We start from the raw sequence: 24,889 nt of genomic DNA, 5'->3' as shown, positions 1-24,889 counted from the left end.
AATGATGATGAGGAGACTTGTACCCAAGTAAAAGATGAATATGGACTTACAGTATTTGGGACTCTTTGGATGAAATTTACTAAAAATGATAAAACCTTTAGGAGAAAATCTTTAGGAGTGAGGGCTAGGTAGGGACCTGAAATGACATCCAAAGCACAATCTATGAAAGAAAATATTAATAAATTTGACTTCATGAATATTAAGAACTTCGTTAAAATAATTAAAAGATAAACCACAGGTTAGGAGACACTAGAATGGACAAAATCTAGAATGGACAAAAAACTGAAGTTTAGTAACCAGAAAACAAGCAATCCAATAACAAATGGGCAAAAAGTTTGAAGAGACCCTTCACCAGAGGTTTATGGATGGCAAATAAATATGTGGAAAGATGACCAACATCATTAGTTGTTAGGAAAATGCAAAATAAAGCCATGATAAGATACCACAACACACTATTAAAATGACTAAAGTTAAAAAGGCAGATCACACCAAGTGTAGGGGGACAACTGGAACTCTCCTACACTGCTCGTGAGAATGTAAAATGGTACAACCACTTTGGAAAACAGTGTGGCAGTTTCTTAACTCGTTAAGCATACATTTATTATATGATCCGGTCATTCCATGCCTAGCTGTTTACCTAAGGGAAAAGAATATATGTGTCCACACAAAGACTTATACAGAAATGTTCATAGAAGTTTTATTTGTAAGGGCCCCAAACTGGACACAATCCAATTATCCATCATCAGGTGAATGGATTAACACATTGTGGTAGACCCATACACGGATCTAAGAGCAATAGAAAGGGATGAACTACTGATGCTCGCAGCAACATCGATGAATATCAAATAATTACTCTGAGTAAAAGAAGCCAGGCAAAAATAGAGTACGTACTGTATTGCTCCATTTATATACAATTCTAGAAAAAGAAACTGTGATGGCAGAAGGCAGAACAATGATTGCATAAGGATGGGGTATGTTGATTGTTGGGGTGAAGGGAGGGAGGGATATTAAAGGGGGTGAGAGGTATGTTCCCTCACGTTGACGGTGGTGATGGTTTCATGGGTGTGTACACGTGTCAAAACATACAGTGTAGATTTTAAATATGTGAGCCTAACTGCATGGCAATTATACCTCGATAAAGCTATTTAAAAAGTATGAATAAATGTCCAAGAAAATATACAGTACTAACTGGCTCTTCCCATGTGTCTCTTACTTGAAGGTATGCTATTCATCTGTCTGAAGTACATGGGGAACTTCCTAAGTCCCCGTCCCCTCTTCCTGAGTATGTCCAGGGAGTAGATGAGGCAAAGGGGACAGAGAGCACTCCCCAAGTTGTTCCTCAAGACTGAGAATGGGGAACAGGCAGAGGGGCTGGGCTTCAAAAGCAGTGCTTTATTCCAATCTTGAGTATTCTTTTTTATTTAAAGATTTATTTATTTGAGAGAGAGAGAGGGAGGGGTGGGAGGGAGAGAGAAATTAGGGGCGTGTGGGGCAGGGGGAGGGGCAGAGGGACGGAGACTCTCAAGCTGACTGCACGCTGAGCACCGAGTGATGTGAGGCTGTGGGGCTGCATCTCACGACCCTGAGAGCACGTGAGCTGAAACCCAGATTCGGACGCTTAACCGACTGCACCACCCAAGCGCCCCTCAATCTTGAATAGTCCAGGAGACATACAGTTAGAAAAGGGGTGCAGCCTTGACATGCATGTGTCACATGGGAGTTAAGGTGCTGTCACCTTCACCGTTTCTCGCTCATACTCTCCATGCTTTGCTTTCCTGGGACTCCCTCAGGAATTTGGCAATCTTTGACAGTATTTGGGGAATGGAAAAGGTGATTAAATGACCAAGGTTATTTTTTTAAAAGAATTTATTTATTTATTTATTTACTCATTTATTTATGAGACAGAGCTTGTGCAAGCAGAGACAGAGGCATAGGGCGAGGGAGAGAATCTCAAGCAGACTCCACACTGAGTGTGGAGCCCAGCTCGAAGGGCTGGATCTCACTACCCGNGTTTATTTATTTACTTATTTATTTATGAGACAGAGCTTGCGCAAGCAGAGACAGAGGCAGAGGGGGAGGGAGAGAATCTCAAGCAGACTCCACACTGAGTGTGGAGCCCAGCTCGAAGGGCTGGATCTCACTACCCGGAGATCATGACCGAGCAGAAGCCAAGAGTAGGATGCTTCACCGACTGAGCCACCCAGGCTTCCTGTGACCAAGGTTATTAAATAACAATGGTCATCTTTCCTGCTCCCCCACTCTATAACACATCCAAATTCTGAGCATCTCAACATGAGTCAATGCTCCTCACTTGAACAATGGCACATTGTCTGTGACAGGAATATGTGTAAGAGAGGGACAGATGTGAGGCCCCACCCTGGGTTCATGATAACTGGTTAGAAGAGTTATTGTGGACACGTGTATTTTTAATTGTTCTCCCCTCCCACTTTTTTTGGGGCATGGGCAGTGAGAGCTTTTTCCACCCCTGGACCTCCGTAGTAAACCTAGTAAACCGTGCAAGTGTGAGAGACCTGCCTTTCATTTGCAAAGTGGGAGAAAGACCAACTTGAAAGGGGAGTGGGAAAGCAGAACACAGCCCCGACCTCAAGTCAGCGGGAGGGTCTCAGATCTCAGATGGGTTTTAGGATAGGCAGTGTTTGGTTTTCCTTAAATCCATCATGCTGGGACCCTCTTGCACTCACGTGCCCTGATCTGAAGGACCCTGACACAGAGAGATGACCCTGGACTTTTGAATTCTAGACCCGCCGCCACTGCCCAGCTGTGTGATATGTCAGGTGGGCGTAGTGACACCTACCTTGCAGGACTTTGTAAGGGGTAACTGATTATAGAACGGGGCCTCGAACAAAGTCCGGCAACACAACTACAGTGCTCTTGGAAAAACTTCTTTGCACGCGCATACCAGACCGAGGGCCAGAACTGGGGGGGGTGGGGCGGGGGAGAAGGTGTTACTCAGGACCTGCTTCCTCCAGGTTGAAGGCTGGAGCTCCGCCCCCCCTGCACAGCCTGGGCTCAAACCCAGCCCCAAGGCTCACCAGCAGCTATTTGAACTTGGGCAATTTGTTCTTCTAATGCAAAATGGAGCTCATAACAGAACCTACTCTGGGTTTGCTGTGAGGGCTGAAGCACGGAAAGCGCTTAGAACAGTATCTAACACGCACCCCAAATTATTACCAGTGTTACTGAGCGGAGCATGGGAGGGTGAAGGGTCGNCGGAGCATGGGAGGGTGAAGGGTCATTTCTGCGCTCCGAGTCACTGGTATGTCAAAGTAAATATGGAAAATGTGGTCTTGAGTTTCACAAAAATTGCTTCATTGACAAAATTCCAAACTATGACCTAGCTTCCTTTGGGGGAACGAGTGATACCAGTCCAGTAAATTATGCACGAAACAGCTCTTGCAAGACATTGCTAGTGAAAAACTAGTCTCCCGTACAGGGCCTTCCCACCTTCATTCATCTACTTGGGAATTTCTCTCCTTCCCTCCATCCCTTCCTACACTGCCTCCTTTCTGCCTCTTGCTGGAATTCAGAACCGAACAGATCTTAAAGATCATTAGGCCCAGTATTTTAATGTAAGAAAGGACTGAAGGGTTGCTTGGGAGTGTGATTTATGAGAAGTGAAGAAAAGAGCAGGAAGAGGAAAGGAGAGGCCAGTGTGACTTACCCTTCTGTCACCCCTCCTTGTCACCTTTCCCAGCTGAGGAGAATCCCTGAAAATTCATTTGCTGGTGGACCCTAATGGGGATTGTGACACAATAAGAAACCTTTGGTCTCTGCCCCCACTTTCAGGCACACAGTGCCTAAAGCCCTTTGAATCTCTAATATGATGTGTCTTTTGTCTGCTCATGAATGACTGGTGGCTGGGGCTCCTGGCTAGCCTCTAGAAAGGGGATGGTTTCCAGGGGAACCAACCACGTGATCATAGGGTTGGAACTTCAGCCCCTCCCCCCAACCTCCTAGGAAGGCAGAAGAACTGGAGGTTGAGCTGATCACTAATGGCGAATGATTCAATCAACCACGCCCACCTAACGAAGCCTCCATTAAAAACCCTAACTGAAGGGCATCTGGAGCTGGGCCCCCCGGGTTGGTGATCACGTGGTGGTGCTGGGAGGTGGTGCCAAGCCTGGAGAGGGCCTGGAAGCTCCCTGCCCCTTTCTCCACACCCTGCCCTATTCATCTCTGTATCTGGCTGTTCTGAGTTGTATCCTGTCATAATAAATTGGTAATCTAGTACATACACTATTTTCCTTCTAGCGAATTATCAAACCTGAGGACGGGGTCATGGGAACACCTGATATATAGCTTTTTATTGGTCCGAAGCACAGGTGACAGATAATTTGGACTTGCAGTTGGTGTCTGAAGTAGGGGATGGGTAGCACTGCTGTGAGACTGAGCCTTTAACCTGTGGGGTCTGGGGTCTACCTTAACTCCAGGCAGTTAGTGTCACAATTGAGTTAAACTGTTAGTGTGTGGGGATGCCTGGCTGGCTCAGTCAGAGCATAGGACTCTTGATCTCAGGGTCGTGAGTTCAAACACCATGTTGGGGGTATGATTTACTTTAGAAAGTAAAAAAATTAAAAATTAAAAAATAAAAAAAACCTGTTGGTATCTGATGAGAACTGGAGAATTGCTTGGTGTGAAAAAACCTACACATTTGGTGTCAGCAGTGTGTGTAGAGAAGTAGCACTTTTTCCCCCCTTAAGCTGGATAAATAATTAAGTTAATATGGGGATACTTGTCAGAAGCTAAAAGTCCTCACACCTGAACCAAGTAATTCTCCTTCTAGGTATCTTTTCTAAGAAAAGAATCAGAAACTAGGTCGAGGATAAATATACAACATATATTCCCCAGAATAAATCTCCCCAGAAACAGCCTTAATGTCCAACAATAAAATTAGGTATTTTAAATTATAAATTTTTCCATGGTCATGAGAAAATGTTCATGATTTAATGTTAAGGAGAGAAAATAAAACTACAGTTATGATCTGTTCTATATTAAAATCATTTACAGTAAGAAGTAAAGAAAGCATTATGCTTATCTGTATTTTTAAAAATGAAGACTTTGGAACCTTCGAGAAGAGAACAGGACTGTTTGGAAACTAATTCAGAAAGTTTTAAGAAAAACCTCCCTCCAGAAGGTTAAAGGACCTTCATCATTCCAAGTTTTTCCAAGCCTGGGCTCCCCACCACTTAACGACGGGTGTGCTTGCTTTGGAACTAAAAAAGGAGATTCTCCCACATTTTTGTGATGGATCTGGACCTACCACAATTGTTTCTGCTGCTTGTTCTTTTGTTTCAAATTCCACAAAGGCAAATCCCTTTGGCTCTCCAGCCGACTAACAGTTTGGCATACTTATACCAACAACATTGTCACATTTCCCAAATACTCTTTCCATCCAGCTGTGATCAACCTTCCTGGGAATTAACACCTATGATAAATCAGAGGCCGAATTAAATACGTGCGGATATAATAACTATTGGGTCAACAAATTTTACCTCGAATACTTTAAAAAATGAAATGAAAATTAAAATGAAGACTTTGGGAGGGATGCACGAGGGAAGGACAGGAAGAAGGCAAACAACACTTAATCAGGCAACCGAGATGTGCCCGGTGCTTTAGGACCTTCATGTTCGCAGCTCCATTCCATCGTCACAAAATCCATGTGAGGTGAGTATCATTATCCCACTCCTTCGTGTTAATTATACTTTCTTAACGGAGGAGAGCACAGCATCACCCAACGAGACCGAAGAATTCCCAGGGCTCAGGGCTTGAAAGCGGAGGAGCAGGATCCGGCCCAGCCTGTCCCGCTCCCAAGCTCTTGCACGCACGTCTTCCCACCGTATTTCTCTGCCCAAACGCTCGGGGAGCTTTGGCTCCGCTTCTACTGCCATTTGGAGTTTGATTAAAAACAAAATGCGGACCACTTTATCACGAGTGCTTTCAACACACATTTATTGCAAAACCACAGCACAGTAACTATAACGTCAACATAACCGTATTTCCTAACGGAACAGGAGATCGCCATTCTAATGTGCATTCTCCAAAAACGCGGAGGCTTATTATACGAAAGCTCCCGCACGGTGAGTAATGGCTAGAACCCCCGCTCGGAACTGGGAGTTCTAAGCCATTAAACATTTAATTACCACTTTGGCAAAGCAATGCACATTACCATTTCCACAATGTAACAGCACAGAGATTTTAAATGCATCTTTATTTTTCAGAATCTTCAGTCTTCACAAGGTGTAAAGTGAAGCAGAATTTTACATAAAACGCTTTGCCAAAACATAGTTTCTTAAAAAGAGCCAATGAAAACGAGGGAAAATTGCATATGAATACCATTTATCAGTGCGTACAGTTGACATTAACTATAGTTTTAAAGGAATAAAAATACTCAAGACGTCAACATTTCCTTACAAAAGTGTACTTGGCCATAAAAGAAAAGTCTATAAAATCCCAAATATTAAAAAAGTAAAATGCAAAAAAAGTTTTTTATTAAAATGTAATACAATCTTTACATGGTAAGAATCATTTAAAAACGCACAGAACACTTCCTAAATTGTGACGGGTGTCGGAGGGGCATTTATCACACGCACTCATGCTTTGACAGCTGCATAGACCCTCTGAGTCACAGAGCTGGGCCAGCAGGTATGCACACAACACCCCCAGCATCAAGTCCCCGGGTGGGCAGATTCTGAGCTCCCCTCCACCTGTTCATATTTACACCATGTCTTGTGCTGGGAAGAGGAAGTTTGCCCAGGCACATGAGGCGTCATAGGGGGCGGGGTGGGGCGCCTGCTGTCAAAGAGTCTGTACCTTTGTGTTGCCTAGGTCTTAGTGTTGCCATTTGAAAAATTAGGTCCTAGAGCTGGGAGGAATCTCAAGAGATCCTCTGGTCTATCCTCAGTCCTCTGGCCCAGCCCTAACCCATTCTCCTCCTCAGAGCCCCAGAAGTGGGGAGTCGGCTGCAGCCTGCTGGAATGCTATTTCGCTCGGGTAATCAGAACTTCTGCGTTTAACCGTAGCAGTTTTAGCCAAAAACCATTCCCAAGGTGGACCTGAATCCCCGCAGGAAAGGACTTTGTTTTTCCATAGACTGAAAGGAATCAGGGGCTTCACTGCAGCCTGGTACTAATCGGAGAGAATGGGGGGGCACGAATGGGAATGAGACTCAAGGCCAAGAGGGAGGCTCAAGGTTGAAGGCAGGGTGATCTACAGGAAACCTGGGGAATGGAGTGGAGGAGCCTGTCTGGCACGTTAGCCAACACCAACCGTGGATGGTGGCGGAGGGGCCACAGCCTACGGCAGGCTCCTGCCCCAGGAGCCTCTGCTCAGTTTCTGCAGCCATCCGACCCAACACCTGCTGCCCTGGCCTCTGCCTGCCTTCCTGCTCTGTCAGGTCGTTACAGCCACATAAGCCAGAGAACGACTGAACAGTATAAAATTAGACAAAATACATGGTAGCTTGGGAACAGAAGGAGGACAGCGAAGTGTTTGGGCTCTGGGATAGTGATTTTGGTTGGACAGGCGTTCTGGCTTTCTTCTAGGAGAGTCACTGAGAGGGTGGAGGTGCACGGAACAGTGTGAATGGAGTAAGAGAGGGGAACTTTACTTGGATCTAAGTCCACTTGGACCACTCAAGATCGCTTTGCATCCAAGAATTGGCATGACAAGCAACTACGCTGGCAGAGTGCATGAAACACAATAGGTACTGAAGGCATGCCTTCAATTACAGAACATTCCTTGAAGGATGGAAGGGAGGGAGATTGTTCAAGTTACAGACTTTTGAGTAAAACACAGTTCCTCTTGGGAGGCAGTGGATGTCTCGGTTCCCACTGCCTTCTCAGAGCAGAACCGGAGACCCACTATGCCAGACAGGGCATCTGTGAGGGCGGGGCTCCCAGACGGCTGGCTCCACCTTCTAGCTCTCCCGCAGGCTGGCTAGCGCCAAGTGGGGGACGTGGGGACTCTTTCCTCGCCACTACGATTCCTCTTCACCTGGGGTCCTCTGCCTTGATTTGTTCTACCGTCTCACCTCTGCCACTCTATTTCTTGAGCATCCCCACTCTGGCCTCCACTCCTTGAAAGCAAGAACTTAGTGCAAATGGGGAGTGGCTCTGGAACAGATGACAGGGAAGCTATAGACTCTCCACTGTCTTGAGCTGAGGAGGCAGTTGGCCAGACATGCCACAAGCAGGATGTACTTGGAGGCAGGAGGCTGGGCCAGATGACTCAGTGAGAATAAGCCAGTTTCGGGGCTGTTTTCCAGAAACTGCTTCTACTAGAACTCTGCCTCCAAACCTTCTCCACTTTTGCTCAGCAGATATATGAACAAATGCGGACAGGCCTGGCTTATGTCTCACTAACTCTTGCACGGTGGTCTCCTGGGCCTCCTTACATAGCCTCTTCTCCTCCTTGCGAGAAGGCTCTTCCCTCGGCCTAATCCTGTGTCTGAAAGAGCACTCACAGGTCGGAAATCTTTGGAAGCTTGTCAGCCTTCCCTAAAACATTGCCCCCTCTTCTCAAGTCATCAAAACAGATTTCTCTGCCTTTCCCTTCAAAAGCTGTCCGGGAGCGTGTTATACTCTATGAAGTTTACATATATCCATATGTTGCTTAGGGACATGCATGGGTCTGTCATGGCCCAAGAAAACAGGATTTAGAACATATTCTTCCAACTAGAGTAAGAATCCATAGACAGTTGTAGAAATAAGCTACAACGCTCCTACCAGCCTTTTTGGGGGTGTTGCTAGCTTTGAACTACACGGTTTTTATGAATGGACTCATCGGAAAATGCATCTGAGGGCCAGGACACTGTCTTTCTTGTTTCTACATCCTCAGTGCCTTGCCCAGGGCTCAGCATGCAGGAGCCGCACATATACTGGCTGAATTATGAGATCCAGCCTCCTTCACTCTAGATCTTTCTTCTTTTTAAAATACGATTTGCCTCTCCCCGCATTTAATATTGGCATGATGAAATCCCTGACTGACTTTATTTTAGAATGTTCCATTATGTTCAAATTGTATTATAAAGTATGCAGAAGGAAAAAGATCATAGTCTGCTCTAAGATAAAAGAAGCAATTGTGTAAGAAAAAATTAAAGTTTAAAAAAACATGAAATAAATTCCAGGACCTAGCTAACAAAGAATTTACTGGTAGAGCCATGTTGATAAAAGACTGGATGGGAAGGGAATCAGTAGCTGGTTCATTAGAATAACCTTTCTCCCAGCTAGGCGCGAGGACGATTACTGGCAGCAGAAGGACAGCGTGGAGTCGCCCTGCCTGGGTGTTGACACTAAGCTTGAGTGAAAAAGACAACACATATGGAAGGGCTTCTCTATTCTGGGATAAAAGAGGGTGAGGTGTCAGGACTAAGATATCAATTGATGTTTTTTTCCCCTGAAAACAACAGGGGTAACTACTTTCATTGGGACATGGAGCAAGGATTCTAGGGCACAAGCCGAAAGGAAGGTGGGATTGTGGAGGAGAGGGAAAGGTGCCTCGGAGACATCTCCGTCGCTTACTAGAACAATTTCTCAGCAATAACTTACTGATTGGGAAGAGCAGTACAAGGTGAATTAGTGAGTTCAGGAAAGAACTACGGAGAAAGAGATCACCCCAACACCCCCCCCAATCTTAGATGAACTGCACTGGGCAGGCCCGTCCTGCCTATGGCAGGTGAGGTGGGAGCAGTCGCCTCTCATGACTTCCGCCAGGCACATTGAGTCACAGACCTGAACAGAAATAGCACGTTATGTGTGTAGGTCAAGGAAGCGATTTCGTTTGGGACTTGTAGATGCAATCTAGTGGGAGGGAGGCAGAATTTTCCTAAAACTTAACTTTGAGAAGCCTCCAAAGTGATACATTTCTAGTGGAGAGGGAGATAAATTTGAAATTGGGAACATTTGTAGTAAATAAAATCGTCTGCAGAACTAAAACCAGCCCCCCCCACCTTAGCATTCTTTGGGTTTCTGCAAAGTGTTCAGAGGCCAGACTTCCCTAGTGATGCATCAAGCGCGCTGAGCTTCACTCGCAGGTGGAGAGACGTGAAAGTCTCCAACAACGTCTCCAGCCCCCAGACTAGCCCTCCTCTAGTTATTGACGGCGGAAATCCCATCATTAGAAACCCTTCCTTTTCGTGTTTGGTCTTTGTTAAAATTCAAATTCCTCTTGGAAAGGAGACTCACACGGCCGAACGAATGTGTGTACCTTAGTGTGCATGCATTTGTTCCATTTGTCTTCAGAGGAAGATGGAGGTGCAACAATCTTCCCTACTTCCTGAAGGACTAGTAACCCAGCCGTGATCGTGAGCGTCGGGATGCCTAGCGCCAAAATTGATTCTATGCTCCAGACAGATACAGCTTCTGTCTAAGATGAAAATTTCAATGGAACAAAATATCCTTTCCCTGAAATCAGTTGCGGTTAATGATGGTATGAGAACAATATTTAGGTGCGTGCTGTGTGTAATGAAGGATTTGGGAAACTGTCATTATTTCTTTTGTTAGTTCAGGACAGTGTTTTGGTTTTTAAAATAGGTCTAAAAGGTCCTGAAGGACAGAAACATCTCGTTTTTCTGATTCTCTTTCAAGGCACGCACTGCACACAGATCATTACTCTGTATCCAGAATGAATAGAAGGATGAAGGAATAAACGGATATGTTGACAGCCTGAGTTTCTCTCACTGCCCGGCTCCTGTTAACACATCCCGAACAGGGCCTTGTAGAAGTTCCTCATTTATCTGAAATGCTCATGGAGAGCTGGAAGTATTGGCGGATAGGCCTTGCCCTGTACTACTGTCTGCTACTTGCGGACATGTGTGACCACTAGGTACAGAAAACTTTTCAGCCAAAAGAAACATCTACTCTAACCCCCTTAACTTCGAGGTGCGGAGGCTGAAGTGGGAGAGGAGAGGTGATCTGCCGAAGGCCCTGAGGCTGCTCAGCAGCTGTCCTGGAGACAGAGACGGAGACCCAGGCCTCCTGACTCCCAGTCTGGTTCCTTCTTTTGGTTCCTTTCTCTGCCAGCTGTTGTGCTCACATCAGAGCCTCAGTGAAGCCTTGTTTACTAACACCTGCATGCAGATCCGGCCTTGACAAGCTGAGCCTCTGCTCTCACTCTCTGAAGTACCGGCTTGGCTCTCCCGACAGAATGCGGCCATGTAGAGGATGACAGAGTTGCGAAACAACTTACAATCAATCCTCTGGTGCCATGACTCTAGAAATGTAAGTCTGAGGACAGCCTTTATCATCTGATCTGACAGTTTGATTTCTACAGGTGCAAACCCGTCACGGGCTCAATGAATCAAACCAAGCCAAAGGATGGGTTCCTGGTTTGGCCTGATTGCAGTGAGCAAACGCAGCGCTCTGACCTGGCTCCTAGAACACCGTCTCAACATCAGATGGCAGATTTTTCTCTTATTGTGTTCGGTACATTTAATAAACCCTGCATTTCATATACAAAGTCCTTTGGGGAAAATAAACAGCACCTGTAGCTTATCTCCTACCACAGACGATGAAAAAGCCAATTCTTCCTGTCGAATGTGTGCAGCAGAACAGTCCATGTGTTCACAGGAGGAGGCCCACTGCACAAATGGAAACATGAAAGTGCTGGGAAGTTCTGCAATTTTAGAGACTGCTTCCGTCATTTTTTCCTACTTAAGAACAAACCTGAGTTTTTGAACTGGAAGAGACTTTAGGGAATATCTTTGTTCGCTCCCTTATTTCAGAGATGTGATAAATGGGAAAGGAAGTGACTTGCTCCAGGTCAAACAGCTGAAGACAGCAGGCCTGGAACACCTGCCAGGCCCGGGGGCTCCTGGGTCTCCCTAGTCTAGTTCATGAAGAAACTGGCCAGCTTTCCTCTCTAATGCTGGTAACTAGGAAACCTGACGCCACCGGGAAGGGGAAAGCTGGATGGGAAGGAGGGCAGGGAAGGAAGAGGTGACCAAACCAATCTACACTCTTGTCCTACTCCAATGCATCCGTTTTATAGGTCGTGTGAGTTAGGACAGCTAAGGAAGGTGACCAGGAAAACAGGAAGGATCACCAGAATCATCATTAGCTATTTTAAAAAAATGGAATCACACAATTTACTCTCTTGACCCTTTGCTTTCTACACTGTTGCATGTCTCTGCTGACACGAAGAGCCAAGGAAGCCCTGTCAAGAAAATCGATTTGGATTTCTGGTGTGGGTCATTCACTTTCTTCTTTCGCAGTACAAGAGCCCTAGTTGACGACATAAAAACAGAAACTCAATTTCCAATAAGAAAAACAGAATATTGCATATTAGAATTCACTTTTAAACTTTAGGATGTGATACAGTTTGATGGTACACAACCAGGTTTGTGAAATGTCTCTATTAACTACTCCTACATTTCATATAGACTCATCTGGGAGAGAAATAAGGATCTCAGAAACTCCTGCTTCTGCCCAAAAAAGCTAATGCCAACATGGTCTAAGAAAGTTCCCTAGATGACTTAATTTTAAATCCTCTTAAGTTTCTATACATATGTATGTAAACGCATAGAAGAATTTTTGAAAGAATTAATAAGGAAATGCTTTGGAAAAGGGGAGTGGATAGTCAGCACGTGTTTGTTCTGGAGGTAGACATCACTCTATTTCTATACTGGGTATTTTATAATGGATATACATTCATGCATTTCTTGTTTAATTTTCAAAAATTTAAAAGAAATGAAAGAACTACTTAAAAAATTTATTTCTGGTTACCACGTTGATCACTTATGGAAAGAATGCTGGTCTAGGACTCAGGTTATCTGCTACAACTTGGCTGTGGCATTGAACCCCAAAGCTTCTCTGTTAATTTGTAAAATGAGGTAGTTGGATTACATCACCTCTTTGATTTAATGGGAAGAAAGCCAACCTGAATTAGAAAAAGCCTAAATTAAGTTGTACTAAGTCGAAGTATCATTTTTTAACATTTAGGTAAATGAAAAGTGTCTCCAAGTCATTCTTGCCAGTCTGGTCAAGACTGTAGAAGCCCCCCCACAGACGGGCAGGGCCAAGGGGGAGCCCTGAGAGCACTGTGACATGTGCTTTAGAGCTAAAATGGTTTGATGCGTTTCTAACATTTCTGAAATGAATTCCATGCTTTCGTTTTTAAGTTGTTAAAAAAAAAAGTGTAATTCTCCCTTGTTGAATGAACAGAACAGCTAGGGAGGAGTAACCTTTGCTCTCACTTTTTGAGTGTGGGTTGAGATGGGAAGCTATCATTGAGGCCTTCCTGATTTCCAAGGCACGACAGAAAGACTACAGAAGGCTACTGAATCAGTCCATATCCTAAAATGCAACAAGTAATAACTAGAGAAGCTTGGTAGAGACCTGTCATTCCCATTTCAGGGAAGACTCTAACTTATCAGACTTGCTGTGGGAAGAACTGTTAAAGCTCTCTGATTTACTCAGGCTACCGTCCCGCTCAGGAGAGGGAAGCCCAAGCATGTGGCCTTAGTCGTTGTCAAGAACGAGACTGGGCTTTCGCCTCAGAGCTCAGGGAGGGGTTCAGGGTGAAGCCTGTGCCAGGAAGTCAGTTCAAGGAAGCAGAGACCTAGGACATGTCAGACATCTGAGGGGACATGTACGCTTGGGGCAGCCAAGGTGTCCGCTTACTGAGCACACAACTACCTCCACTCTGTTCCGAGTACAAAGTACCCAATGGATGCTGTTAAAAGAGCATCCCAAAATCTCCGTCAACTTTGTTCTTCTAGCATGGTCCAACACTACATGCCCCCGAATACCGCTTATATTTTCCTAATAGAGTAGCGAATTGTTTGATAGTATGGAAATTAATTTGTCCCTTTCTGTACAATTCTAAGTTAAAGGGGAATTCTATTTTTCCTAGATCCACAAAATAGGTGTCATCAAATTTCCTCATAGTTTTCTTTTGCACTTGGCTATACAAAATGGTATAATCACAGTAATTCCGGAACTTACTATTAATGTGATTTTTAACATTAATTTAAAGCAAATTCACTACGCATTTGTATCTGATCTTGAGTTTAAAACGTAGCTTCTACTTATGCAAACAGCAAGATGAATGCCTACATTTTAGTAAAAATACTAGTAAAAAAACCTAATTTAAAGTAGATGGGAATTTAATCTCTTCAATTTAAAATCTCTTAGCTTGAATCCCTCATTAGAAAGGCTTCATAAAAACAAGCTGTAAACATTCTCAATAATTAAGCATAAATATATAATCTATGATAAAACTTGGCCCTGAAGCCATATATGTTTAAATATACAAAATCCAGCTTGAACTCGATTTCCTCTTGTTATTTTATTAGCTCCATCCTCCAGTGAAATGCATTTGTGTGTGTAATTATCTTGTGCCTGTACCTCGACCATGGACCATATTAAAAAATGTTTCTTCCCATAAACTGTGAAGTATTCATTGATAAGCCACAGGGAACTTACACTATAACATGTCCTTACCAATTAATGCTGTTGACTTGGTTTATGAGGATTGAATTATTCATCAGGATCTTTTTATATCACATCCCTGGAAGCTAAGACTCAGAGATGTGAGAGCACCAACAGGATGAAGAAAACAGAATGATCTTACTTAAAAACCAGTCACTTCCACTGGGTCCCCGTACTTTCCATACTCGGTAATGATGATTTGCGCTTAAGCCCCACCATGTGTGAACACGGAGGAGAATTCACAAACCTCCCCCCGAGATGCCCCAATTAGGCTGCAGTTCTGTGAGGTAGGGAAAAACTCCGCTTTGGGAGTCGGAAGGCATAGGTTTCAGTTGGTTCTATTTTTGTCACTAATTAGGACTGTGACCTTCACCAAGACCCTTAACCTCCATGGGATTGTTTCTATAAATTCTAAAAGGAGGGGCTTGGCTTCGTGGAGGGTTCAGACTTCTTTCTTTATAAAATTTCATTAGGACTCTGTAGTGTTTGTTTAGAAAGTACAAAGACAACAGTTGGTCCATTCTGATGCATGCTAGAAATAAGAACAACCAGTAAAAAATGCATATGACTTGAAATATTCAGGGAAATGAATAATGTGTGATCCTCTCACCCCACTTCCAAAACCCTTTGGTTCTATCAGGTTTGGAATATCAAATATGATCACTTAAAATAGTTGCAGTTTGTGATTAGAACAAGCGTCTGCCAGAGGGCTAAGCAGATAGAATAAACGAGATGGAAGGACTCATCTCATTTCATGTGTGCTAAAAACAATGGTTGGTGTCTGGTACAATGTAGGAAGTTTTCATCACTACCCACTTGTGATTTCATTGAACTAGTCATTTAGGTAATATTTTTAAAGTGTTTTTCTTTACTTTGTATTAAAAGTACAATTTACTATAATTAAGATGTTCTATGTCTTATTATAGCCATATTCCATATACAGTGTCCTCAAACACAATAGTTCTGACTAAAACCAAATACTTCCTAATTCTTCCCTCTCCTGTCTTCTATCTAAACAGGAAGGGGTCGTGGTTATTTTAGCACCGGCTCCTGGACTGCTTGTATCCCCAGTGGCTGGCTTTCAATCCTCTTCAAGAATTCTGCTTTCCTTTTATTGAAGAATGACAGAGTTAACTGGAACTAAGCCTAGCCTTCATGGGTTTTTTTTCCTTCTCTTTAGCCAAGTTCTTTAGTTCCTTCGTTTTTCAATGCTAAGTTAGCAGGATAGTTATAAAGGGGATGGAAAACAGAGGCTGAATTTCTTACTTTTCAAGAAGCGCAATTTAGGATCTCAGAAGGCTTAGACATTCCTCTGAGACCGGGGTAAGCTCCTGCATGGCCCTGGACTTACGAAGGGGTAGAGGGGGCATTTGGGACCATGTGTGAGGGTGTGCGCATGCGTGATGAGATGAGCAGAGGGAAGGGCTAACTAGCTCTCTTTAACCACATTCTATCACCATGGCTAAGAGAAGGAGTTGGTCTGCACTCTGTCTAGAGAAAGGCAAATAAAATATATATTTAGCTGACAATGAAGATGTAATTTCAAGGGAGGAAAAAAAAAGAGGGGGTTGAAGGAAGCTGAGAATAACGAAGGCAAAGGAAGTATTGTTCTTGTGTTTCTGGGAAAACGTCTGGTTTTCCTGGGTAAGGGGAATGATGTAAATGTGAACAGTGGTAATGTCATAATCCCACCGCAGCATATTTTATGTCACAGTGAAATACATGTCTGAGAGCTGTCCAATGAGTAACTGTCAGTTTCTAAAAAGCTATCATCCATACAAAGAAAACAAGTACTGGCAAAAGATCGCCTTCTCAAATGTACGGACTCCATATAAAATTGAGTATTTTACAACCTGAATTGAAATACAAGAATGTAATCCAGAAATCACTCAACAGATTTGGAAGTTTCAATGTTATAAATTGTTATTTTCAAACAAGGGTCATTCAATAAAATGCAGCCCTAGTACATAATAGCTGGTGCTGGACTTTACATCCCATGCCACTGTGTGTGTATATGTATATATATATATATATATATACATATACACACACATATACGCACACACACAGGCTGAAGACACAGAATGTTCTATGCGATTTGTCATTTCACTTTTAACAAAGTGCTAAATCAGAACGGAATTACATTTTTCATACAATATTTAATGGGACTATATGAACATTTAGTCACCTTTAATATAATTATTTAAGAGCCTAGTAGATGAAACTGTATTTCACAGAAACAAGGGTAAAGTGGGGCTCGAGACACAGAGTATGTGCTCTGAAGTCAGTGGGGAGTGCTTGCTCACCATAATAAAGATGGCCAAAGGTTTCCAACCTAATTAAAAATAAGGAGTCATATAAGAAATGGCTTTATTAGAAAAAACGTAGTGTACACGTGGCTAATTTTTATCATCGATATACCTGTTGGCTATTTTATAATTAAAATCTGATAGAGGGTTTAAACTTCTTCAGAAGTTAGTGGCATTTCTTCCTATTCTGATATGTGACTTACGTAAGGTATGTGACAGACACCCTTTCTTTCTTTCCACAATTACAATGAATCAATCAGTAGTTTAGCACTGGCACAAAATGTAGAGGGCATTACTTAGGTAGTGCTTTACGTGTAAGATATCCACCCTTCCAAGCCCGGAACCAGGCACAGGTGTGCCATTTATAGTCTTTCAATCCCCTATCATCCCTCAAGTCCCGCAACACTATTACCAAGTAGTCATGAAATGAATGTGATCATCTGTAACCCAACAAAACCTCTGAGTGAAGTTTGTCTCTTCTCCTTTTTTTTCCTGTTAGGTGTGCAACTCCAAGCAAATGTGCAGTGTGCAGTATGACTTCCAGTCCCTTTGTAAACTCCTTCACATCTGTGCTATTACACTGAGACAACCACATCGAGATAGAGTCTGTCATACGATTCCCTGAAGCACAGAATGAGGAGGAGACTGAGCAAACACGACCCGGGAAGGCACCAGTTGAACCAAGACAACTCTGGAAGACAAAAACATGCAGTTGTAAGCATTCATATGTCACCAGCAGAACACCACCTGTATGCTGGGAGCAATGTGCTCTACAGCCCAAAGCACTTATGACAATAAAGGCATAGTGGGAGGCCTGAAAACCGGTTTTCAAGACACAGTGGCGATCTGGAGTCTAGGTGATAACATGCGATGTCTTATACCGCTTTCATGTGCAATATTTTTAATCAGTATTATTAATAACGTTTCATCAACTTAACTCACTTTGACTTGTGTGGAAAAAAAAAATCTATTCCTCCAAAGGGGGAAAAAAAATCAATACCTTTAAATGTTTCTTCGCTATTTTTAAATGCCCTCTATCTATCACTATCACTCTTGTCTCTGTTTAAAAATATCTGACAGTTTAGAAAGACAAGTAAGAAAATCACCTGAATTTGGAGATAACACTTCTAGATGTTCTTGGATAGAAATATCTAGTTCTCAGCACGTAGTAATCATTGTAAAACAGGTTAGAAAATACATTAAAAAACACAAAGTGAAATATAACAAATTAATCCTAATTCTACCCTCGGAGAAACTACTGTGAATATTTTGGTTTATTTCTTTCTAGTTGTCTTCTTCTTCCCTATAGCATCAACGCTATGTATGATACCAATTATCCAAAAAGCTATAGGAATCACCTAAACAGGCAATTCTGTTCTTACTTGGTTTAATGGTATCAAGAACATGCTTATTCAAAAATGCTGGCTCATGAACTCGGGGCTTGCCCACGGGCCAATCCCAGCCTCATGCTACTGAGACACACCCGCTTACTGGGGCTGCCTGGTGTGGCCTTGTCCAGCTCCAGCGGCCCTTGAGCTGGGCATCTGTTCCACCTCCTTCCACCCAGCCCTCCTTGCCAGGCAATCCTGAGGCTTTGGGTGCACAAGCGAGCAGATTCTTGGCATGAAGAGGTTGTGCTGGTGATGGGGGGGTAACTTCCCTACTGCAATATCCATTTAGTAATTTCAATTAAACAAACAAAACAACAGCGGTGTCTGGGTGGTTCAGTCGGTGAAGCGTCTGCCTTTGGCTCAGGTCATGATCTCAGGGTCCTGGAATCTAGCCCCGTGGCAGGCTCCCTGCTCAGTGGGGAGTCAGCTTCTCCCTCTGTGCACCCCACCCCCCACAGCCCCGCTTGCGCTCTCTCTCTCTCAAATGAACAAATAAAATCTTAAAGAAAAACAAAAACAAACGAGGGGGAAAAGCTCCCTGGTACATTTTCTTTCCTTTGGCCACTGCTATAGGTTTACATTTTCCTTCTGTACGTCTATAGAATACTAATACTGGCTTAATCTTCAAAAATCATCCTAAAGATTTCTACACTGCTGCTTTAGTTCAATCCATAATTCATATGGCTAAAAGAGCAATTTACGCTCAGAAATGGAAATCAGAAAACCAAGTGGTAAGAAAAGGTGCTGAAATACCTTTTTTTCTGTAATATGCTTACAAAAGCAGCCTCCCCACAATTTTTACATTTTATAAAAGTCAGACATGCTATTCTATAGCATATAACAAAGACATATATGTCAGTGGTATTTCTATGCAAAGCTGTTTTCTGTGCTTTACTTGGATTGACTATAATCTAAACACCCAGGAAGGCTGTGACCCCTGGAATCTTGTCTTTATTCCAATATTCCCTGAAATGACACACCAGAATTGTCAGCTTTTATATTAACCATACAGCTTCTGGATTTTGGATGATAATTTTAACAGGCAAAAAGAAGCAGTAAAAAAAAAAAGGGAGAGAAAGAGCAGTAAAATAGAACAGCATACTATTTGTATTAAAAGTGAACATTCTGACTTTGAGGTCAAATTTTAAGCAATATCTAAAAAAAAAAGTATGGTTTGACAAAGTGCTCTACAACAAGGACATTTGCTAAATCTTAAAGAGATTGTATTTTATGGGGGGCTAGAGTAACACACAGGTAGCAATAACCAATTTGTCCTTGCTCTCCTCAAACCTAGAAATTTATCAAACATTGCTGAAGCAGACCTTTTATTTCATCAGAGTTGTAAAATTATTCCTTCTCCCTGGGTTCAGATGAAATCTATAAAAATGCTTCATAATTGTTCTTTAGTGTTATGGTCTGCAGGCTGGTTTTTACTATTGTGCCCCCGTCTGAGAAGTCAAATCCACCTTTCAGTTCAGTTCACTTGGCTCAACCCACTACAAGTGTTCTTTGAAATTATTGGCCTTTTCAGAAGGCAAAAAGATGTGCGTCTCTACATCTTCCCACTGCAAACCATTCACATCAACCATGGCACAGGTGCTCTAATAAGCAGGGAACAGCTTGCTTCAAAGTTTAACATAACTTTTCAGTAGGAAAGTCACCTGCTGTCCTTTCTGAGCCTGGTGTCATATGACATAATTGAACTGTTATATATGACATAATTGAACTGTTATACCTTTTTTTTTAAAAAAAAAGATTTCACTTATGTATTTGAGAGAGAGAGAGAGAAAGCGCACACACGAGCAAGCAGGGGGAGCAGCAGGCCGAGGGAGAGGGTGAAGCAGGCTTCCCACAGAGGAGGGAGCCCGATGAGGGACTCGATCCCAGGACCGTGGGATCATGACCTGAGCCGAAGGCAGACACTTCCCTGACTGAGCCACACAGGTGCCCCACTGTTACACCTTTTTAAAATGAGCATGGTTTTCTAATATTACTTTTTTTTGGCCTTTCCCTAGAGAAAACACAAACCCACACTCTCAGGTTCCACAGTCCGCCCCTCTCTCTTTCTGCTGCTCTTTGTCATTTATGACACACATGGCATTCGGAGCAGTCCTGGCTAATTGTGCGGTTCGGACGCTATGCTTCCCCACTGGTCAAGTGGCCTCTGCACCAAATGCTGACGCTCTGTTGGGACTGAACTAATGAGGATTTAGCCCACCCCCTTACCTTTTTCTTCCAGAAGCACTGTTACACTTCTCACCTCATCTTTCCCTTTAAGTTTCTACCACCTTGAAGTACTTGTCTGGTCCCAGATACCACCCTCCAGAACCAGCCTTTTACTTTCTTTGGGGATTTAACCAGAATTATGATGATTTAACACAATTGTCTCCATTTTCATTCAAGAAGAGCTGCCTGACCTCATGATTTCATGGTGTAATGCCCGGCTCCCTTCACTCCCATGAACTACCCAACGGATCTGATCATAACATTGTGTAATTATTCCCTATGTATAAAATTACTCCTTACTAGTCCTCATCTGCTGAACCTGTTCTGGTAACCAACAGTCAATGCCTCACTCTTCAGGCAGGCCCCTGAATCTTTTGAGCCGCAATGCAGCCTCAAATTCATGGTCAGCTACTTCAAAATGAAAGGCCTGAGGTAAAATACCTGCAGTGCATTTAGCCAAAACTGCCGCAAAGCTTCTAGAACAAGTCACAAAGAGGAAACAGAACATTAGAATATATTTCAGAGCATGTAAAGAACCTAACAGCATCCTCAAACTGAGTTTGTATGTGACATTATTAGGATAAAGTATCACTGTACTTTCCGAAATAACTCAGTGAGATTCTCCAAGCAAACATTATTGGGAGCAGCTCAGTTTTACAAATATGCTTCTCTTAGGGAGCAAGTAACAGTATGTGTGTGTGTGTTTGTGTGTGTGTGTGTTTTAAAGTGACCTTGAAAAACCCAAGACAGAAAAACTCTAAGAAACTTCTGATACTGTTCCAAGTACCCCAAAGAGAAAGAGAACAGGACATGGGAGAACCTAGGACCCAGGGCTCCAAGGAAACCAGCGGCACTGGCATAGAAGCTGGTGATGTCCCTCATCCATGATGGCAACGGCCATGATCTGCAGGCAAATCACCAGGAGAGCCGTTCTAAGGGGGTCACTCTGGGGCCAGCCTGTACAGCCCTGAAAAGTTATCTGTGACACAGTCACCCACGAAGTAGCACATTGTGGGGAAATAAACTCTAGTCAGGAAGTTTAGTGCTTCTTCGAGGAGTGACCCTACGAAACCGCAGATCTTCACGATGATTAAAAACCAGGCCTTCCCATCATGTAACTGACAGAATTGAATCCTGACACACAACTGACTTCTGGGTGAGTTTTTCGTTTTAACGTGACTGAATTACAGCATTTGAATGCTGGCTGTAATGGAAGGGGATTCCATTTATCCCAAGACATGTTTAGGGGACTCGGCTGTGGGACTCAAAATTATTTTTAGGAAATAACTTTGCAGGATTTTCAGATGTGTCGCATATGTTTCCTCAAACCTCAGTTACAGGGCGTGTGGGCTCCTGCTGCAGGACTTCTGGGGCAAGATCAGCGAATCCTACACGAAAGAGCCTCAACAAGGTTGTCATGGCTCTAGTAACCTTGGCCTCAGGGAGTGTGGGCATACCTGTGCGCATTTATTACATACATTCACACGTAAACAGACAAAAGCATTCCTTTAAAATAGAAGCCTAGATATTTAAATTCCTACTAGCAAGCAGCGAATTATCTAGAAGGAAACAAGACAAACATCTGGTGAGTGCCAGTGATGACCTGGCCTAGGTAGGCTCTTTCACACATACCTTCTGATTAACTCTCTTAAATGTCAAAATGTACTGAGATTTTTTTTTTTCTCCCTAAAATCATCTTGCTGGATTAAAATTAGCTGCTAAAGTTTTATTGTCCAACAATCATGGAGATGAGGCATAAGCCTTTAACACCGACACAGATATGTATACAAACATGTGATCAGAAACCAGCCAAAAAGAGGGAAGCTTTTTTCCCCAGTCAGATAGACCCTTGATTACATCAGTGAGATAGGAATTAGCAGAAATACTGCTATGTATTTGTTCTGCTACCTATGCCAGAGAAACAAACATATCTGCTAGTATCTGGTCACCAGGAACCTGCAAAATGGGGGGTGGGGGTGGGCACTGACGGCTGCTCACTCGCACCAGACTCATCTCTGCTGAACAGATGGAAAGCTGCAGGTGGACTGGCGGAGGGACACAGACACGCTACTGGCCAAGCAAAATGACCAGGAGTAGCACTGGGCCACACTCAGACCGTAGAGGGCTATTCTCTGCCTTAAAATGGATTAATAAATATATGTAATACTTTAGAGACCACATGCAAGAGGTTTGTTGGGGAATAACACTATCTGGCATCTACTGTTTTTATATACTTGCAGGACAAAACTCTTATTTCCAGCAGACAGAAAAAACCACACTCTAAGCAGGCTGCAGGGACCACTTAGCAAAGCTGTGCCCATGAGCTGGAAAATTGTTTCTATCACCTGAAGGGGCAACACAACCATCCCTCATACTTTATCATGCAAAAGAGAGGCACTGAGCCTCTTAATTTCAACTGTGACATACTGAAGTGGATTAAAGCTGATGTGCAGTAACTGTTTATTCGATTTAGAACTGTTTGTTCCGTTTTAGAAAACACACCGGAAGCAGCACCTCCTGACAACATCTTCCCTGATAGAAACACATGTTTCCAGGAGGACTGTTGACAGCAGGCTGACTTCATTAATCTCTCTCCTTCGTAGGAGAAACCCAACTCAGAGCAAGTTTAGGAGCGTTAGAACCTACTTTACCTGCATTACTGACTGACGGAAAAATCTAGTCTGTTGTTAATTATATATGATACATTAAGAAGTTAATACTTCATTCAGATGCTTTTTGCTGTTAGGTGAAAATGCTATGCCAAATGTTGTCCAAAACCCAGGCCAGACTGTTTCATCAGCTTTGAAAAATTTCAAAAATTTATTTCCCAAACAAGGCAGGTTATCATGGCTATTATTTCAATTATAAGCCTGTCAGAAAGTTTCCTACAACAATTAGGACTTCTGGATTGTCACATTTTAGAGCATTTCTTACCTTTGAATCTTACAAATTAGATTCTTCCATCTACAAATTATCCAAATTTACTGGTATTTGATGAGCAGTTAAGAGAATAGCAATGAGGAAAAAAAGGTAGTAATAACAGATCAAGATGAGGAAACAGGATCTAAGCCTAGCAGAAATTAGTAAGAGCTTTACATTCAAGAATCACGTGTATAAGTCCTTATTTTAACATGCAAAAAAGAATACCAGAAAATTATACTCAAATTTTCTGAAACAGTAAGACAGATTTTGGACAGGAGAGGAAAGAATATCAGAGAAAACCAAACAACTATGCAAAACAAAGTCACTACAAACCCATGGACCCCAGCATCAGGCAGGCCTGCCTTCAACATGCCCAGCAACCTTTCCAGTTGATCCTATAGTGTCTCCTCCCACCCCTCAAAGATTAATGCCTCATTCTCTCTGTAAGCCCTTTCTCCACTGTCCTCCCACCAGCTCTTAACAGATTGGTTTATAAGCAGAAGTTGGTGCCATCAAGGAGGACCTCCTTCAACGATCTCCCCGGGAAACGTGTCTGCTTCTGTGCCCACGCACGTTGCCTCCTCTCCTAACTCCTTTTGTCCAAGGCTAACTCCTCCAGCTGAGTTCAGGACCCCATCCCTCTCTCTCTCGTAAGGGTCTCCCTTTTCTTCCAAGATGTACTCCTGGGTTCTCACTTCAACCTTCTCCTCGCTCGGTATCTGTGCTAACCAATTCACTAGCCACACGCAGCAATTTAAACTTAGATTAATTAAAAAGAAATTTTAAAAAATCCAATTCCTTACTTGCACTAGTTTCATGTGGCTAGTGGAACTGTACTGGACAGTACAGATAAAGACCACTGCCATCATCACAAAAGTTCCACTGCACAGAGCTGTTCTATACATTTTACACACTCCTTGGGTGACCCCATTCATCTCTTAGGCTTTATACTACAAATATGCCCCAGACATTAATTTATATTTTATGTTAAGATAGTAGATTTTAAGTACCTTTTAAAAAGCAATATACCAGTGGTTCTCAAAGAAACTGCATATTAGAATCACCTGAGGGGCTTTTAAAAATACAAATGCAGGGCCCCAGTCCAGGTTAATGAAACCAGAAACTCTAGGGAGTGAGGGAGCATTAGATCAGGTTTAGGAAAACAACGGAGGATTTTTTTTTTTTTTTTTTTTACTGGCACGTGAAAGCTCAAATAAAGTAATTTGCTTTGGTTGAGAATTCTCCATATAAATTCCCTACACATCAGTGCCACAAACCTCTCTCGTAACACATTTAGATAGGAAATAAAAAGTCACATTTCTTACCTGTGTGATAAAATGTGAGAAAAAATAAAAGTACTCCCATGAATATATTACTTAAAAAAGTGACAACTCCGCAAGTAATTCCTTCTGGAACTGGGTAGACAGTTTCCACAAAAAGCTCAAAAAATATAGGTATACTGCTATTCAAGAACACTCCCAGGAGAATGCAGGAGGCATACAATGTCACTAAAATAAAAACACAAACACTTTTTTAGTTTCATGGTAGCAGCAGTGAGTCCTATTAGATAGATCTTCTGGGTATTCTCTTTCAT

General features: G+C 42.9%; 1 protein-coding gene across 1 annotated transcript in view; it reads right to left on the bottom strand.

Annotated features, from left to right (window-relative positions):
* Positions 1–5,953: 5,953 nt before the first annotated feature.
* The window catches only part of SLC49A4 (solute carrier family 49 member 4), a 76,777-nt gene continuing 57,841 nt past the window's right edge, over positions 5,954–24,889 (bottom strand). The window contains 2 exon segments of the mRNA XM_002922578.4: positions 5,954–17,447; positions 24,621–24,803. Coding sequence (XP_002922624.3) covers positions 17,332–17,447; positions 24,621–24,803 — 299 coding nt within the window. The 3' untranslated portion in view covers positions 5,954–17,331.

This window comes from Ailuropoda melanoleuca, chromosome 1 (genome assembly GCF_002007445.2).
Source record: "Ailuropoda melanoleuca isolate Jingjing chromosome 1, ASM200744v2, whole genome shotgun sequence".
Lineage (NCBI taxonomy): Eukaryota > Metazoa > Chordata > Mammalia > Carnivora > Ursidae > Ailuropoda > Ailuropoda melanoleuca.
The sequence above is the reverse complement of the archived record's forward strand: the minus strand, read 5'-3'. Positions and strand labels throughout refer to the sequence as shown.